General features: G+C 44.4%; 2 protein-coding genes across 6 annotated transcripts in view; one reads left to right on the forward strand and one right to left on the reverse strand.

The window, feature by feature from the left end:
• WDR7 (WD repeat domain 7) overlaps positions 1–5,548 on the reverse strand; it is a 72,904-nt gene extending 67,356 nt beyond the window's left edge. For 3 of the 4 annotated variants that reach the window (XM_065656123.1, XM_065656122.1, XM_065656120.1), the window contains exon 1: positions 5,416–5,548. The gene's annotated coding sequence lies outside the window, so the exon portion shown is untranslated. Of the gene's footprint in view, positions 1–4,663; positions 4,716–5,415 lie in introns of those variants that run through there. The other variant, XM_065656119.1, reaches the window with a different exon arrangement.
• Positions 5,549–5,735: 187 nt separating this feature from the next.
• On the forward strand, positions 5,736–17,596 carry TXNL1 (thioredoxin like 1). 2 transcript variants are annotated; one of them, XM_065656438.1, is made up of 9 exons: positions 5,736–5,905; positions 7,985–8,081; positions 8,974–9,147; positions 10,536–10,658; positions 11,029–11,098; positions 11,711–11,883; positions 12,155–12,259; positions 15,794–15,834; positions 17,338–17,596. In XM_065656438.1, the coding sequence occupies exons 1-9, from the start codon at positions 5,808–5,810 to the stop codon at positions 17,339–17,341; spliced, it is 885 nt and encodes a 294-aa protein (XP_065512510.1). In that variant the 5' UTR covers positions 5,736–5,807; the 3' UTR covers positions 17,342–17,596. The 2 variants fall into 2 exon arrangements, with proteins under 2 accessions (XP_065512510.1, XP_065512511.1); XM_065656439.1 differs by lacking the exon at positions 15,794–15,834.
• Positions 17,597–17,807: the final 211 nt, after the last annotated feature.

Genomic DNA, 17,807 nt, shown 5'->3' on the forward strand with positions numbered 1-17,807 from the left:
AATTAAAAAAATGTTAAAGAATATAGTGACCTTACCAAGAGCTACAAATCTAAAAATACTTGATTTAGAGTGAAATAACCATAAAAATATACTGAAAACCAGAAATAAAGTGTTAAGATGTAATAGAAAGAAATGCAATCATAAACAACAACAAAAAAAATCACCAAACCAACCAAACAAAAGCACTCATTTAAGTCTTTTACCACCTGTTTTTTGTAGTGAAATAAAACAAAACGCTGATGAGCAACATAAACATCTCTTCTCATTCCTTTCCCTCTGTCCTGCCCCAGGTCAGGGAGCAAAGCTCAGTATCTACGGTGACCCGGGCGGTTCGGACACGCACACGGCTGCACTTCGCAACGAACACAGAACCTGCCCTGCCAGGACACAAAATTGTACCTGGACAGTCAGCCTAATGCTCTGCCAAACTGCTTAGAGAAACAGTTAAATCAGCAACACTAGAAATCAGTACTTAAACTGAATTTTCAAAAGGAACGTACAGGATATTAAAACATACTAAAGTATTAGCACATACATGTATTTTATATTTTCCATGCAGAAAAACACGAGAGAAAGCACTGAAAACATGAACAGCAACATACTTTCTAAAGGCTCACAGATATTCACATTTCAACACTTGCATCTAAGAGAAGCAGAATTCTTAGAATATTTAATATCAACCCTTGGGAGAGAGAGAGTAAAAAGAAAAACTACCTCTTTCCTTCTAGTTTTTTATTATGGTACCGCAACAACTTCATTAAAAACTTCATTTTCAGAAAATACCACAAGCTCATTTTAACAGCTGCAGAATTCAGTCCACAAAGACCAACCCTTTGCTATCACCGGCAAACACCAAATACCTCCCCTGCAAAAACCAAACCTCACTGTCTGTAAACAATCAATATTTTATTTTTTACATCAATGATGACAAACTACAGTAGCAAACAGACACTGTCCCATTGACAAACGGTCAAAAAGGCAGCCAATCGTTACCAATGAAACCCCACCTTTGAGTTATTTATACCTCCCTAGAAAAAACTGGGTTTGCAGAAAAGGGAACTGGAAAGTTGGAACTGGAAAATGGAGACGTCAAACTGAGTTCTTCGTGCTAAACATCCCTCTGTCTTCACCGAGATTGCCAAATTTTTCTCTACCATTTCCACAAGTGCCACAATCCCGGTTTCTTTGCCCCAAACACACAATAAAAGAATGACTTTGTGTTTTTGTAGGCAGGGGTATGTGTACATTTATTTTTGTATAAAGGCATACCTGCACCTATTTTGCCAGACACCTCAGTTATGTTCTTTGTATTTAAAGTGATACCTTGGACTAACAGATGATCCAAAAAACCTAAGAATAATGTGCTAATCTGGTAGAATAGCCAAGTGACTCTCAACTGCACTAAGGCTGGCATTTAGGCAAATTTCATAATCTGGGATAAATTCCTATTTGAGTAAAGCTATTAAACTGATTTCTCAAGTACAAGATATTGAGTACTGAATCAGAGCCTCACATAAACACCTTTATCAAGCCATAGCCCTCTAAACACTAACGAGCCCTTTCAGGACTAGTAAGCTATGGTAAATCACAGCTAACTCACTGAACCAGACGACAACCAGAACACAGTAATTTCAAACCCCAGTCTGCTGGTGAAGTTACACGGCAGAGGCACAGACAGCGTCAAGTCAGCAGCGGGTCACTGTTCAAGCCACTCAGGTAGGACAGGCAGGGTATAAAGACAAAAGTCAGATTCACGGCCAGAGAGCTTTGTAACTATTGTTTCTGTGCCAGCCATGGAACTCGGCTGGTCCTCTGCCTCATCTGTCACACAAAGGAAATCCAATGGGCAGCAAATCAGCGTGACAGCTAAGTAAAAAGATTCTGCACACACCCACAGCAGGATTCAGAGCCTTTATCAGATGGGTTGTCACCTTCTGCCACGACTCACACCTGCAAACTAATTCCAGCGTTTTAAAAAGCATTTGGCATTCCTGTCTGTCTGGTTTTTGCATATACTTTTATCTTTCAAAGTGACAGCAGGACCAGAAAAACAAACCCCACAAGCCTTGCTCCATCTGTACACAAACTGCTTGTGGAACAGGAACATTTTATTGGCAATTTCCTCAGCTTGTCCCGCAACTTTCAGTCATGATGGGAAGCCTCAAGTTATATACTCTGAACTGGCACCCAGAATAAGGATTTTTACAGCCCGGAAAAGGACCCAGACAGAATTACCATAGGGTAAGAAGCCAGCAGTGATCTCGCCCTGCACACGGACACCCAGCAGCACCATGGGGAGGGCTGGGGAAAGGAACCCTCCTTTGGGGGAAAAAGTACAAAGATAGGTACATCGGCCTTTGTTTGAACGGAGCACAGCAAAAGCCAAGAAGGGCTCTTTCCAAACACATTTACTTCAATTAAAGCACACACATATAAAGAATTCAACTCAGGATATGTGTGGACACTAGAAGAACTGGCCAAAAAATAAATCCATGAATTGACTGTTTCTTTATCATATATGCTCTCAGTATGTAACAGCTCCAAAACGAACCATTAAACGCTGCCAAATGAACATCTGCTTTTAAACAAATCTAACGGTGCTCGTGTTCAAACAAAGCAATTCAGAAAGGTTAAGAATAAATCATTCCCTTCCCTATCAATGTTTACCACATGTTAATGCCATTTTTCTGTATTTTCAGCAGAATTTAAATGACATTATTATTCAGATTTGCCCCCGGTAAGTACAGAGATGGCTGCCATCCATGACACTGGGACAAACCTCCTAAGTGGATTGCGTATTTTCAAATGAACAGCAATTTTTATGCCTAATATTTTTCACGCATACGGAATCTCTCATTCAAAAAGACATTAGTTAAGCATTGTAACACGCCTCCTAAAACCATTTACATAAAGACAACCATGCATTTACGGTAAAGGCTCATTTCTGTTACATCATGGCTTCCATTTGAATAATCCAATGCATTTTATAAAAATTTGATTATTTTAAATTTAATTACAAGTTACCTTTTTCTGTTTTACACTTGGGGATGGAGGAAAGGGATTAATGGGGTAGGGAGAAGAAAATTAAACCCCAACAGCTCTCCAGGGCAGCTGATGCATCCCCCCACTCCCAAGAGGCACAAAGACTGTCCAGGGCCCCAGTTCCACAAACACAGCACCCCTAATGTTACTGCTGGGAATATTCACACTGACCTCGCTAACCCTACTCACTAAAACACAACTACACATCTCTGCAGGAGAGAACTAACCTGCTGCTTTGCACTCGGTCTGAACTGTTCTGCTACACTGAGGTTTACATGAAGTGGGCAGGTGATTTCAATCCAGGTGACAACAGCTAACGAGCCAGCCCAATATTCTCGCTAAGCTGATTAGGGATTAACAAACCAGTGCCACCTATCTCCATGTTCTTTGTTGATTCAAAGCTCATCACCTGAAGCCTTCTTTGCTTCTCCCCTAAATCAGGAGCTTCTCCACATGTGCAGCCAGCAACTCTACATCTCTTTAAATGGATTTACGTGTAACAGCCGCATCCAACCTGCAGTGCTACAGCACAGAACCTCTGTGTTTCAGCACCCTGAGCCAGTACTTGTCACAGAGCTCCCTGCCCTGAACTGGCTGTTATGTATTATAGTAATTTAAATAAAAAGACTGTAAACATTACTGCCAAACCTTCCCAAAGCACTCAAGATCAAAATGAAAGTCAACAAACACAAACTTGTGTTCCAAACCAGAAACAGACAAGTAACCAGTTAGGACACAAGTTCTTCCTTAACTTTCAGCTGGCAGTAACAACAGGGACAATCCAATGACACATTATTGCTTGTCCCTTGCTACAGCTGAGCAAGTAACTACAAACATCTGATTTTAAATGATTTAACAATATGAAGGTAACATTGGTTATTCCCCAAAAAACACAATTCCCTCTATACGAAAAAGGTTACAAAACAAGAAAGAAGAGGAAATCATAATTTGGGGCTCTAAATCCTTCATTACAGTTGATACCTTTGAAAGCCATTTGCAGGTTTTGCTGGCTCTTAACTTGATGACACATTAAACCCACATATGTTTTTCCTGTTTAAAACTGTCATGATCACATGAAGGACGGTTATCCAAAGCAGTCGTCAAGCAAACTCTACATCATATCCCCAGCTACTATCACAGAAAAAGGAAACAGATTAGAGAAGCCCTGACATAACGAGAATTTGGCAATAAAAGAAATTCGGGTCGCTCCACAGTCCTGTTCCCGTACGAAGGGTCACCCCTTCAGTACCTCTGCTAAGGGAGAAAGGGCTCAGGTTAGTGACGGGCCGCTGCCCACCGGCCCCGGGCACTGCGGCACGCACGGACGGTCTGGGCTCAAACCCGCGGGAAGCCCGAGACCCGTACAGGCCGCGGGACGGAGCCGGTCCCGGGCACCGGGAGGCGGCCCGGGCTGCTGGCGGGGCTGCGGGCCCGCACTGCGCCGCTGCTCGGCCAGCGGCACCGGCCCGGTCACCCGCGGCCAGGCCGGGCCAGGCCCCGCGGCCAGGCCCCCGCACAACGCGCCGGTCCCGCCGCCGTCCCTCCTCACCGGGGGCCTCCGCCCGCCCACGAAGGACGGCACCCTCTGCGCTCGGGCTGCCGGCAGCCGGCGGGCACTCACCTGTCCCGCCGGGCGGTGCGGAGGGGCCCGGTGCGGAGGAGCCCGCTGCCGCGCCCCCGCCCGGTGCGGCGACCAGCTGACACCGCCGGCTGCCGCGACTCCTGCCGCCGCTGTCGCAAAGCCCCCGGCCGGCGCGACTGACGGCAGGCAGAGGCGTCACCATGGCAACCGCGCGGCGGAGCCCGGAGGAGGCGGCGGCGGGAGCACCAGGGTGCGGCGAACAGCTCGGGTTCGGCAGTTCCCGGAAGGGTTCGGCAGTTCCCGGAGGGGTTCGGCAGTTCCCGGAGGGGTTCGGCAGTTCCCGGAGGGGTTCGGCGCGGCGGGAGCGGCGCTGCGCCGGGCAGGGAGACGGCTGTTCTGCGCCTGCGCAGAGCTGCGGGTGCGTTGTCAGTAATGACATTGCAGAACGGGGAGAGAAAGCGCCGCGGTTAATTGCCGGTTTTACTCAGTTCATCTGGAACGTTGTTAATATAAATATTTCACTAATTACCATTACTTTTCCCTGACTGCCGCTGAGCAATTACGGCTCCTAATTTTTCCAGTTATCACGCTCGCTTTGCTTTATAAATACCTGTAGTATCAGGAAACTAAAAGATACATGTTATATCTGCAAAAGAGGAGTGTCATCCCCACAGTGTCACAGAAACTAGCTGATGAGAACATCAGAACGACCCTGAAGTTCGCACATTCTGAGGGAATTCCCGCCCTACGTGTTTTCCAACTTTCACGTGAAATAAAGCACAGCAGCCTACCTGAGCTGGGTTTGCTCTCTGGGCGGTGTCAGCGGACCATGCTAAGGAGATGCGGTAGGTTGCTGACTTTATTGCTTGAGCAAAAACAACGCGTTTGCTGCAGGCTTTTTGTCCGTGTGAACCCCCCTCAGCCGCCACGTGCCCCACACCAAGATGGCGCGGCGCGCCGCGCTTGCCCCTGACTAAAATGGCTCCCGGGCTGGCGCTGGCTCCGCCCCCTCGCTCTCTGCCCGCTCTCAAAATGGCGGCGGCCGGGCGGCCCGCCCCGCCCTCCGGATGCCCGCGGGGCGGGCGCGCCTGCGCCGCGCGGTGCATGCCGGGCCGTGCATGCCGGGCCGCCGCTTCCCGCCGTGACGCTGCATTAGCGAGGCCGGCACCGCCGCCCGGCCAGGATGGTGGGCGTGAAGGTGATCGCCAACGACACCGAGTTCCAGCCCGAGCTCAGCGCTGCCGGCTCCCGCCTGGCCGTGGTGAAGTTCACCATGCGGGGGTGAGCGAGGCCGGGGTGCGGGCTCCGTGTGGGCTCCCGGGTCCCTTCGCGGTGGCCGCCGCCCCGCTCTGTGCCCGGTCCCGCGGCGGCGGCGGGGGGCGGGCGCTGGGCCTGGCGCACCGGAGGCCGCTCCCGGCCCGGGGCTGCGGGGAGCCGCCGGGGGGGTCCGGTGTTTTTATGCGGTTTCTCGGCGAGGTTTCAAAGTTGGGACGCGCAATTTGGGGGCAAAACGCCGTATTATTTCTGTCACTGACCAGCCGCTGTGCGTGAGAGCTGTGAACTGTTGTTTTTTTAGCGCTAGTGACACCCTTTGTCCTTAGCGTGTAAGTCTAGTCACAGCGCCAGAACGATGTTTTCTGTTTCTGGTGTTAAGTTCGCGGTTTTGCAGCTGGACCGGCTTCCCGGGCCCGTTGCGCAGGTGCGCCAAGCTCTGCGCCGGCCTGAGGCCCGTCCGCAGGCCGGGGCGCTGCCGCCAGCCGGGCCCCGCTTGCTGGCCCCTCAGAACGGCTTCCGCCTCCCCTGACCTCCCTAGCTCTTCATCCTTTTTGCCCAGGGCACACCGATGTTCTTTTGCCCGTGCTTGACAGGGGCGTGAAGTACAACTGGCGTGTGGCGGGGATGGGTTGGTGGCCGAAGGGAAGCCTGATAATTCCGTTAGTCGTGGTAATCTGCGGAATTGGGGAGAATAGTGGTAGCGCTGGGGGGTCCCGGCCTTCAGAGTGCACCTTGCTACCTTTAGTGCCTGTGCTCTTTGTCTTTAGCTTTCCACCCCTTATTTAAAGGTACAGCTGAACCATTCCATTTCTAATGGAGCTCGAGAGAATTCAGGTCTAATGTTCTGAAAGAGCTGGTGAAAGGTGTTATATTCCGGTAGAAGAGACTGCAAGAATCGCCAGCTGTGCACCCAAATGGGTGCTGACAAAAGCATCGATATACACGTCTGAGATCTGGTCGCTGCTGCTTAGTTCTGGGCTTGGGATTATCTCTGAGTCAGTGACTTTCATCCCTCAGTGCAGCGGTGCTGGTGAGCCCCGTCGTGCTGCCTACTCGTGTGCCCAGGAAATGTCCTGGCTGCTGACAACCCGGTGTTTTAGGTTCCTGTTGGATTAATGGCTTGGTGGCTCAGGATATAAATCCCTATGAGTCAGCCTTGCTGCGCCGCTGCGGATCCAGACCCGGGGTATCAGGAAAGCTGGAGCAGGTCTCATCCGTGCTGCTGCACCTCTTGGTGCATTGGCATTGCCAGAGCTCTCTGGTTTAGATGTGGCCTGTGTTATATGCTATTGGAAGGAGTTTCCACGGGGATTTTTTGCTGTTTTGTTTTTTAATTGCTTCTTTCACGACAAGCCGAGTTGTGAGAATAGTCCTTTGCAGGATGGTTGTGTCTGTACACTTCATCTGTGCCAGCAAAGGTATAATAATTAACAAGTACATATTTTCAGCCAGGTTGACACAGTGAAGTCAGCAGAAGTTGGGTCTGTTCTACCAGGGCCAAATAAAAGTCTGATACTAACTGGTTACAGTTGTAGTAAGTGAGATTTAACAGAGTAAGAATTTTATCATTCCTGGCAAAGATTTGATACGTTATTACTGTTAAACATTTCAAGTCATACATAGACATTTTACCATGGACATTATTTTCTCACAGGTGGTAGGTGGAGTGCTTGTACTAGTTTTCTGCTAAGAGCTTTTTTTGCTGTTTCAGGAAAAGCAGGCAACTCTTTGCCCTCCCTTATGTCACTGCAGTTAGCAGGACTTTGGCTTGTGGTAGAAGAGGCTGGAGCTAAACCCATTAGCTGGAAAATATGAAGTTAGTATTAATTAATAGGTGAAGCTAATCATGTGACATTGAAACTGTCTGAGGAAGTGGGACTTAACGCTTGGTGATGTGTTTCTAAATGTCACTCTTAATTGTATCACCGGGATTGCTCACCATCTGTCAGCCAGGTAGGAAGGTTATTTTTACCATGTACCAAGGATATCAGTAGGAACGTGAATGTGCTAATTCTATTTGGGGCAGATGTTTTTCAAGAAAAGTTGCAGTTAACTTAAAGTGCTTTTTTTTTTTTGTTTTCCCAGATGTGGCCCCTGTTTAAGGATAGCCCCAGCTTTCAATGCGCTGAGTAACAAATACCCCCAGGCAACTTTTTTGGAAGTAGATGTACATCAGTGCCAGGTTGGTATTCAAACCCATGTTTTCAGTTACAAGGGAAGGAGCAGACAATGGAGTGAATGGGAAACTGAAGGAAAAGTGTTCAGCCCGTATACTGAGAGTCATCTCCTGTGGCTGTTGACACGTTTGGTGAATCACAAATAGCCATACTGTGAAATTCTCCAAACTGGGGACATGTACAAGATGTGAACAAAAACCACATTGATTTAGAAAAGTATTCTCGCAGTTACCACTGTGACATCCTTCATTTGGACTTGAGCAGTTCCTGCTGCTCGTAGTATTTAGATAATACTGCTAAGTGTAAACGATAGTATCAGTATGAATTAAAGAGTAAGTCTTCCCAAACAGATATTGGTGTAATTATTGAGCAAAGTGAAGAATGCAATAAACTGATATGATTAGTGGGAGCAGATTCTGCTCAAGTGGTACTCAGCTGTTTTCAACAGACAACAGTCTTGCAGGTGAGCTATTGATTGACTTAAGGGTCGTTAACAAAAATCAACAATGGTATGTTGAAAGAAAGTGTCTTGAGTTACTACAAATTATAATGGAGATGAATATGAAAGTGGTAACAATGTTTGCAAATGACACTAAATTATGGAAAGCTTTGGAAAAACTACCATGGGTGCATAACAGTGACAGTGGGAAGTCCATTCGAAGAATGCCCAAATTCATAAAGATTTGGGAGGATCTGAAGAAATTAAATGAATTTAAAATTGTTATCTGAGTTGAAGCTCCTTATAAAATAAGAAATATTGTCTGCGATGTTTGAGGTGATGGAGCTTGATTGATATCTGGTGCGTGCATTCTTAGCTAGGTAAGCAAGCTCATTTTTTCTGTCTGATGTTGGTAATACTCTATTAGGTAACACTTGTAACCGATTTCTGCATTCCAGGGAACAGCTGCTACCAATAATATATCGGCAACACCAACTTTTCTGTTTTTCCGAAACAAAGTGCGAATCGACCAATACCAAGGAGCAGATGCTGTAGGTTTAGAAGAAAAAATAAAACAGCACCTGGAAAATGACCCTGGAAACAATGAAGATACAGATATTCCAAAAGGATATGTATGTATCTCTTTAGATTGATTGTTTGCATAACATGAACGTTTAAAAAATCTCTTGCTTTTTAAACATAGTGAGTCAAATAATACTACTTTAGGCAAAACTGCAAGTTCCCTGTGGCTTTAAGAAGATCATTTGTCTGGGCTTCCTTTTTTCAGACAAAATTAAATAATTAAAATGCACATATTCAGTAAGTATGGTTACAGAATCGTAAAAAGTTTTATGAAAAATCTCCACACATAGCTGTTAGTCATTAAAATAATGAATTTCGTGTTTTACAATGAACTTCTGGCTGCAGCTGCCTGTTCTGCTTCTTTCCTCTTCTCGGATGTCCCAGTCTGGCTTCCCAAAATGTTTTTTAAAGTGTAAAAATGTCTGTGGGAAAAGACTTTGTCAAAAATGTTGAAAAGTTGCTCTGGTTGTTCCCTTAGCTTTTAATGTTTGGACTGTCCTATGACTGTACGCTGATCTCGAGTTTGTACTATTGTGGTGCGAGATGTTGGTAATCTGTCTTCAGGCCTTAACATGTGAAATATGTGATTTTCAGCCTGGCCCATTGTGTGTCAGTTGGACTTGGTTTACCACAGTTGCAGGTAAAAAATTCTGGTTATCTGGAAAGGGATACAGGTGATTCTGGCTCTGCAGTAAAACCGCCTTTTAAATGGTTGAGGTGTGGAGCATGGATAAGCACTCTGCGTTCATTAAAGAGTGTGTATGTTAAAGCTTTTAGTTGGACTCTTTTGTAAAGAGCTGAGCAATAAAAAGCTAGTTTGTGGTGAATTGTGTTTTCTGTTGTTTTGTGTTTTTTAACAAAGTGTATGGAGAAAGGAGTAGGGGAAGGTTTCATAATTGGTATACAGTGCTGAGAAAGATGTAACATAAGGCTAGCTTTGCATATAAAGCCAGTAGGAACAGTAGTGGTGATCTTTTAATTGGTTCTGCAATATATCGTAGATTTTTGGGGAGGCCCATTTCTGTTTGGTCTTGGGTTTTTTTGGTGAAGTTGATGACAGCTCCAGCCTGGTGTCAGTTCGTCTATGCTGTGGTGTGACTTAACAATGCTGTGGTCTTGTTATCTAAAGTGCATCTGAAAATCCTCCCTGAGCCCCAGTTGTTATTCTCAGAACAGCAAGCGTGTGTCCCAGGGATGGGGGATTTTGAATGGGGGGGGGGAAATGTCATTCGGTTATGAACAGGGCACGTCTGAGTACTACAGCATTCGTAGCTTTTGTTCGTAATATCTTTTGAGAGAAACCCGTGAGATTTTCTGTATGTCGTGTTATTTTAATCTGTTGAATGAAGAATTTCATTCATTCCGATGCTTACTAATCCCAGATGAGTTGATGGCACACTTATCATGCACTCAGCGATGCTCTTGCCTTTCCTTTCAGATGGATTTAATGCCATTTATCAATAAAGCCGGCTGTGAATGTCTTAATGAGAGTGATGAGCACGGATTTGATAATTGTTTACGTAAAGACTCTACCTACTTGGAATCAGACTGTGATGAGCAGGTACAGTAGATATTTTTAAGTGAGGTTTTCAATGATTGTCTGTTCTGCAAGCATTTTTTTGAAAAACTTGTCTGCTTTATGTAATTATGGTAGTGTAAGAAAGAGTGGAGATGACAGTAGGATATAAGTGAAATTAGTATACAAAGGTGGTTGTAGCCTTTCCAGTTTCACATCCCTTTATGTATGGAAAAAATTCCAAGCCAAGTAGCACTTGCTGATATGTTAAAGGGACAAACTAGTGTACGTGTGGAATATAGCAGAGGTAAGTACTTTATTTCAAAGCTCAAACTCATTTCTAGTTAATTATTGTGCTATGTTTGGTTTTAAGAATGGAGAAGACAGTATTTAACAGCAACTCTTTTCTCCACAGCTGCTTATTACTGTCGCTTTTAGTCAACCTGTCAAGCTTTATTCTATGAAACTTCAGGGGCCAGATAATGGTGAGTGAAATGTCTGTTCAATCATATCTTTGAGACTAAAGCTTTGCCTGTGTTTAGCTGAATTTTCTAAAAATGACACTGTCCCTGGAACCTTCTGAGAATCCCATAGTAGCTTCAGTTAAGTTCATTGTAAATGAATTACGTAACAAATGGTATCATTCATTTTTCACTGACTTCCTGCGTGGGTATTTGTATAACACAAATATAAGTAGTTACTGTTGTTCTGTATGCTGCAAAGAGAAACTTATATTTACTCTAAGAATTAATGTGAGAGCTACTGAAAGGCATAGCTTTGTTTTTCTGGTAGGTCAGTTTATGTTATAAAATTACATAAAACGTTCAGGTGTCATATGACAGCAAAACTATTATTTCTAGAGTTTTTATTGGATTTTTTGTGTGGAATTCTCTGTGACACATGGGTGAGCAGTACAGCTTGGGGTGTACTTCACTGTCCAGGGCGGTGCTGTAGGATTGGCAGGGCAGATACCGGAGCTGTTGAAACTCAGGCTTTCCTTGAGTAGGATCTAGAGACTGTGATGAGCAAGGGCTTCTCAAGCAGCATTTTGAAAATCTATTTAAACACTGGAATACCACTCCTGTATTTTAACACAGGGCAAGGTCCAAAGTACGTAAAAATCTTTATCAACCTTCCTCGATCTATGGATTTTGAAGAAGCAGAAAGAAGTGAGCCGACTCAAGCCCTGGAGCTGACAGCAGATGATATCAAAGAAGACGGTATTATCCAGCTGCGCTATGTAAAATTCCAGAATGTGAACAGTGTAACTGTAAGTACCGCTCCTGGTCTGAGGGCTGAGAACTTCCTGGGCTTTGGAAGCTGTGCGTGTGGGTTTTTAACCAACTACCAGGAAAAGATTAGCATTCTGTATAATCATTGCTTCAAGTAAGGGGACTGTAGCTTCCCTAAAGGTTACAGAGACCTTTATAATTGGAAAAAGCGTTGGTTAGTTCAAAAATCTTGCACACCTAATGTTTGTATGTATTAATTCAAGGATGGACAGTTTACCTTAACTCTTGTGTTTGGGTGTTTTTCTTTAGTTGTTTGTCCAGTCCAATCATGGTGATGAAGAGACAACAAGAATTACATACTTCACCTTTATTGGAACTCCAGTCCAAGCAACAAATATGAACGACTTCAAGCGAGTGAGTCCTTTCTTCAAAACACTTCTGAGTGTTTTAAAATCTACTCAAAAATGGGTTGACGGAACACATGCGCTTGGTTGGTAGTACAGTTCCACAACTTATGGTAGTTTTGGCATCCAAAAGAAAATGTGTAGCTTCATCTTACAGTTCTTTGGTCTTTCTTACAAGTTTTTGTTCATCAGCTTTGTCAAAATAACGGACAAGAATGTACGTGTGAAAACTTGAGGGACTGCCCAGTTGTATATGCTATAGACAATGTTGGGTTTTTTGACAGCTGTGAGATTTATGCCTTGGTTTTGAAACTTGTTCTCTGATGGTGTTTGGGAAGTAGAGAAGCAGTTGCATGTACAAACTAAACAGGCTCCCTGGGCTTGACTTGACTTCTACTTTGAAGGTTTTTATTCTCTGGGCAACATTAAGCTTGAGATCTGGTCACAAGATGCCTGTTACATTAAACATCTGCTTTTTAAAGAGGAAATGGAGGAAACAACTTGTAACAATATGATTTTAGACACACTAGTGCTGAACAATAAGGTACTCTCAATTGGTGATTTTTTTTTTTTGAGAACGTGAAATGGGTTCGAAAGGATTGAAACTTTAACACTACTTACAACTTTTTCATAATGTAGTTAAGTCTTTTTAAAGTAAAGTGCTTTAAAACTTAGTAGCCTTTCTAAAAGGGCAAATACTGCTGTCACACATGCCTACGGACTCCTGTGGAGGTGACCAGTAACACTGAAAGCAGCACAGAATTTGTAACTTCAGAAGGTTAAAAACACTAACGCTCACCCACTTGTCATGTACTTGGTATTTTTAACGTCAAACATGATCTTAACTTCTACATGTAAAACTTAATATCTTTGCAGGTAATAATTAGGTTAATAAGTAGACATTTAACAGGTTTTGCTGCTTTTCAATGACACTTGAAGTCTTTGAAAAAGTCGTTCTAATGTCCTAAAGTTAACTGGATATCAATTTTAGACCTTCCTAATATAGCGCTTCCAATTCTCCCAGAACTTGAAATATGTTAATTGATTTACAGTCTGCTTACATTTTTTGTTTGATGCAACTCTTTTGCAACGAGTTGTGCAGTTACTCATTTAACGTGCTTCATCTGCAGTACTTCCTGGTGGTGTCGTGAGGGGGACGGGACGGTACTGACTTGGGGTTTGTTCTCTGTCTCACTTTCAGTTCTCTGTAAGCTCTGCAGAGTAGTTTTGCTTTCAAAAGTACTGGGAGTTTATTTGCAACAAGTGCAGGGCAGAGCGGTGCTCAGCAGAGGGACAGATCTTCCCGGGCTATGGAATTGTGGAATCGGAATCATTTGGCTTGGAAAAGGCCTTCAGTGTCATGGAGTCCAGCCATTAACCTATGAAGTGGCTAATCCTGTCTCAATTCAGATCCTCGTTGATGCTGCATGTAAATTCTTGTTTGCTTCCTGAACGTGTAGCTTTAATATTAGGCTGCTGAAATATTTCATCATAACAAATGGGATGTGTAGTCTGACAGAGCTGCAGTGCTCTTAGGAATTTTAACTTCTGTTTCCTCTCTTCCAGTGATCCTGTCAGCTATGAAACCTTAATATAGTGTTGGGCACTAATTATATTTAGGTTTGTAGATTAACTGGGAAACCGTATTGTTCTTTTCATCTCCTCGAGTAGTTACCCACACTACTCACTGCTTTCATGTGTCTCACTCCCTCGTCTCGGTCTGTCTCTACTGTTCATATTTCTCTTCTAATTACGATAGAAATAGTATTGCAATATGATTAAAAAAACAGAGTCCAGTCACAGCTGGGACCCCTCCAGCGCTGGGGGCTCTGTCGTGTCCCTGCAGGGCTGTGCCAGCCATTCAGGGCTCTCACTCTGAAAACTTCTTTGCATGTAGTTGGTGGTGCTGGGTTGAGTCACTAAAGTTACAAAAGCTGCTTTCAAACTTGTTTTAATATGTTGTGTGTATCCTGCTTCTTGCACAACGTAACTTTTATCCTCTGGGGAGGAGGGAAGTCTTTGGAGTGGTGGAAAAGGGGGACACCAAGGAGAGAATTCCTGCTTAGAACGGCCTGCAGTGTAGGGAGTGGAGCACAGGCAGGGGTGGGGAGAGACCAGGTTTTGCCCTGTTTCAGTGAACAGCCCCTCTACAGCAGAGGGCTAGGAGGAATGTTCCCTTCTTATACATATTTAATATATTCTGAAATGCCTGATTTAAAGGCATGTTTGTTTTTAAAAATATCTTTAACACTAGAAGAGTTCGTGCTGCTGTTTCTTGGCCACACAGGCTCTGACTTACGGCATAACTGGTCGTGCGAACTCCTCCAGTAGAGACTGTTGGGGTTGTAGTAGCTGGTGTTGGAGATGTGCTTTTGCTGCTGGGTCTCAGGGCTTTGGGCAGGCAGCTCACAGTGTCAAGGTTCTGGGGCTGTGTTACTCTTGATCAGTAAGTTAGTGTTATGTTCCTGTGACTCTTGTGGTGAGCTCGAGCCATGCTTTTGTGTGTGGAAAGGCCTGCAACCATCGATGTCCCATGTAGTTCTTGTTTATTTCTGGGATGAATGAATCAAATCCACAGCTGCTCAGTTTTGAGGCTGGCGCACAGATGAACACCAGCAGGTTGTGGGATGGTTTTTTGTCCCCTCCTGAAGGAAGGCTTGCTTTCTACTCAGAACTGCTTATTTGCACTACATGCTGCTGCTTTTTTTCCTTGTAACATTTTGTTTGTTTGTTTTTCAGCTTAACTTCCCATTTCTAAAGAACTAAAAAGGCAGAAGAAATTAAACAGTAATACTAAGATTGAAGTGGTCTTGCAGTGCTCCCTCGCTCCCTCTGCTCATCTAGCGTCTCTCTCACCCTTTCCACAACCCCAGCACTGATGCGATAGCCTCCTTCTCCGCACCTCCTGCCATCAGGAAAAGCCTTCTCACTCCTCAACTCATCTTTCCCCTCTGCTCCCCGCTCCAAATCTTACCTTAAACACTTCTCTTTACCTCTCAGTCTTACCAAATTCCTTCCCACTGTTATCTTGAACTTGACGTTTAAAGGCAAACCATACAGTACTTGAAAAAATAGCTGGTGAGTGTTTGTACACGTGTGGCCTGGGTAGGGCTCTCCAGCAGCATCCCACCAATCTTAGTTGCTCAAGCTCTTTCTTTATATTTTAAACACCACCACGTCTGCTCCAGAAGGTTCGGTCATGGAGTGTTTCCAGTGCTGCTCTGGGTATCGAAGCTTGGGGTTGGCTGTGTTTTTGTCGCGGTCAGGCTCTGGACTGGTGCTTGGGTTGGAGAACAGCCTGCTCCAAACCCGCCAGCCTTGGCGTGGGCACGGCGGCTGGGGCGGCCGCGTAGGACACACCGGACGGCCGTGGTTTCTGTGAACAGAGGAACATGGGTCTGCTGAGAGAGGAACAGTGACAACTGCTTGGTTTCTGTCTAAATGTCCCGTTTGCTTTTGGGAAGCTGGGGTGGGATGGTCAGAAAATGGGTTTCTTTGAGCTATGATGACAGAATATCCATAGTGATGTGATTGATTTTCACAGATAATACACATGGGCCAGTTGTCCCTTTCTGCCTCAGACTGGTACAGCAATATTTTCATTGATGTTCCACACTTGCTAACACCTAATCTTTTAACTGTGGTTTTTCTTTTTTTTTTTTTTTTTTGGCTTAATCTGTGTGTGAACACAGTTTGGTGCTTTGGAAACACACAACAAATAAATATTGCTTCTTGACAAGTTTAACTGTATTTTTTTTTAACTTCATTAATTGGATCTTAATGCAAGTGTTTGGGCTTCCAATTTTTATTCTTCTTTCCTCACATTGTCGGTTTGGAATTTTCCTGACCTTAAGCATTAGCTTGAATTTACAGCTTGGTAAATCCTCCCGGTCAAGGGTTCCTTGTAGGTGAAATAGTCTTTAAAAGTACTTGTCATGATTAGATCTCAGTTACTGTGTGACAGTGGTAACTCAGCTGACCGAAAGCAGCTGCGTAGTGAAAAATTTGGTGAAGTTTGAGAAAAGCAGTGAGGGGAAGGATGAGAAGATGAGGAAGAACGGTTTGGTTTTCTGATATCACTACTGACTGTGTGAGTCTTGTGTGGTTTATTGTCACTTAGCTGCAGAGGTGATTAATACTGAACACATTCGCTATAGGAGTCAATTGGTTAGAATACAGGGAAGGTTTTATCCCTTTGTTTTCAGTGTTATTACGAGCACTAAAGGGAAATTCTTTGCTCCATTAGTGTAATCTTCAAATCTGTGTTCCTGTGCGTTCTGACAGCACCAGTCAGAGCCACAAGTGCTGCTCTAGTGAGACGGAAAGTACCTGGGAATTGGTGTCTTGCCCAAGGTCCCTCCTGCACTTCGAAGTCTTAAACTTTAAGACTTTATTTTTATTTTGTTTCAGCTTATAAATGGATCTTTTCTTCCAAGGGTCTGCAAGAGCACTAGAATTCTGTCTGAGTCTTTTCAGACAAACGGCTCAATGCTGTGGTGCTCTCAGCAGCCGTGCTGTCTCACCCGGCTGCCCTGGGCAGTGCCCCCACTCACCTAAACCCGCAGCAGCTCGGGGCTTGGGGAGGAACGCTGTTCTGACAAGGAATAGCTGCAAATCAGGTGACCTCAGGATTTCTTGATAGGTTTGAACCCCGTTATCAGGGGAGTGTTCTCAGTGAGGTACATTGCTCCTTTCCCTCGGCATCCTTGCTAACTTCTGTTTGAGCACCCAGTGGTTCTCTTCCCACTGTAATATTTTATACAGTGTATTAAGGTTGGATGCTTGGTGTATAACATTTTTAAGCATGGTCTGTTCTGTTGCAGTTCCTGTCTCCTAACTCGTCTCCAGATGAGACCGATGCTTTGCTGTCCATATGAGGGCTAAACATAAAGTTTCTTGTTTGTCTTGCATCCCTCTTAACCTTTTAGAGGGACCCACAGCTTCTGCAAGTGCTACAGTAACGCATGCTTAAATGCATTCACTTCCTTGAAAATTCAGTTGCACTTGCTTCTTTCAAGACTTGCCTTGAAAAATACTTGGCAGGACTTTTTTCAGTTAAGCAGTATTTCTGTGTTTTTCTCTTATCAGGTAGTTGGCAAAAAGGGAGAGAGCCACTAGGACGCAGAAGACACTGGAAGGAAGGCCTTATCGCAATCAGAGATCTCCACTTTTATCTACAGCTCCTGGATAATTGCTTGACCATAACCAGAGACTGTCAGTCTGTTTCATTTAATGCCATTACCAATAAATCATTGCTTTTGTTGAGACAGAGTTTCCCTAGCGTGTTTCTGTTGTAATCCTCATACATGTATTTGTAAATAAAATGCATTACTTTTGCCAAGTTCAATTTTGTTACTCTAGTAACTGTGGCTCTTCCTTTGTTCTGTTTAAACCTCAGAGCTCGACTGGCTTGTCTTTAGAAACAGAAGACATAATGCAGCTTGCATTTGTTCAGAGAGTTTAAAATGTGGAACGTAAGTAAAACGTGGCCTTCAGAGGCCATATGAAAATCCCGTCTGCTTTGCTGTAAGACCACGTGAGCTTGGGATCGTTGTTCT

Source organism: Caloenas nicobarica, chromosome Z, assembly GCF_036013445.1.
Source record: "Caloenas nicobarica isolate bCalNic1 chromosome Z, bCalNic1.hap1, whole genome shotgun sequence".
NCBI classification, from domain to species: domain Eukaryota; kingdom Metazoa; phylum Chordata; class Aves; order Columbiformes; family Columbidae; genus Caloenas; species Caloenas nicobarica.

Excerpts from the sequence above, each read along its gene's own strand:
- TXNL1 (XM_065656438.1), top strand. The coding sequence starts at position 5,808 with ATGGTGGGCGTGAAGGTGATCGCCAACGACACCGAGTTCCAGCCCGAG. Across the intron at positions 5,906-7,984 it reads GTGAAGTTCACCATGCGGGG|ATGTGGCCCCTGTTTAAGGA; the intron begins GTGAGCGAGGCC and ends TTGTTTTCCCAG. Across the intron at positions 8,082-8,973 it reads TAGATGTACATCAGTGCCAG|GGAACAGCTGCTACCAATAA; the intron begins GTTGGTATTCAA and ends TCTGCATTCCAG.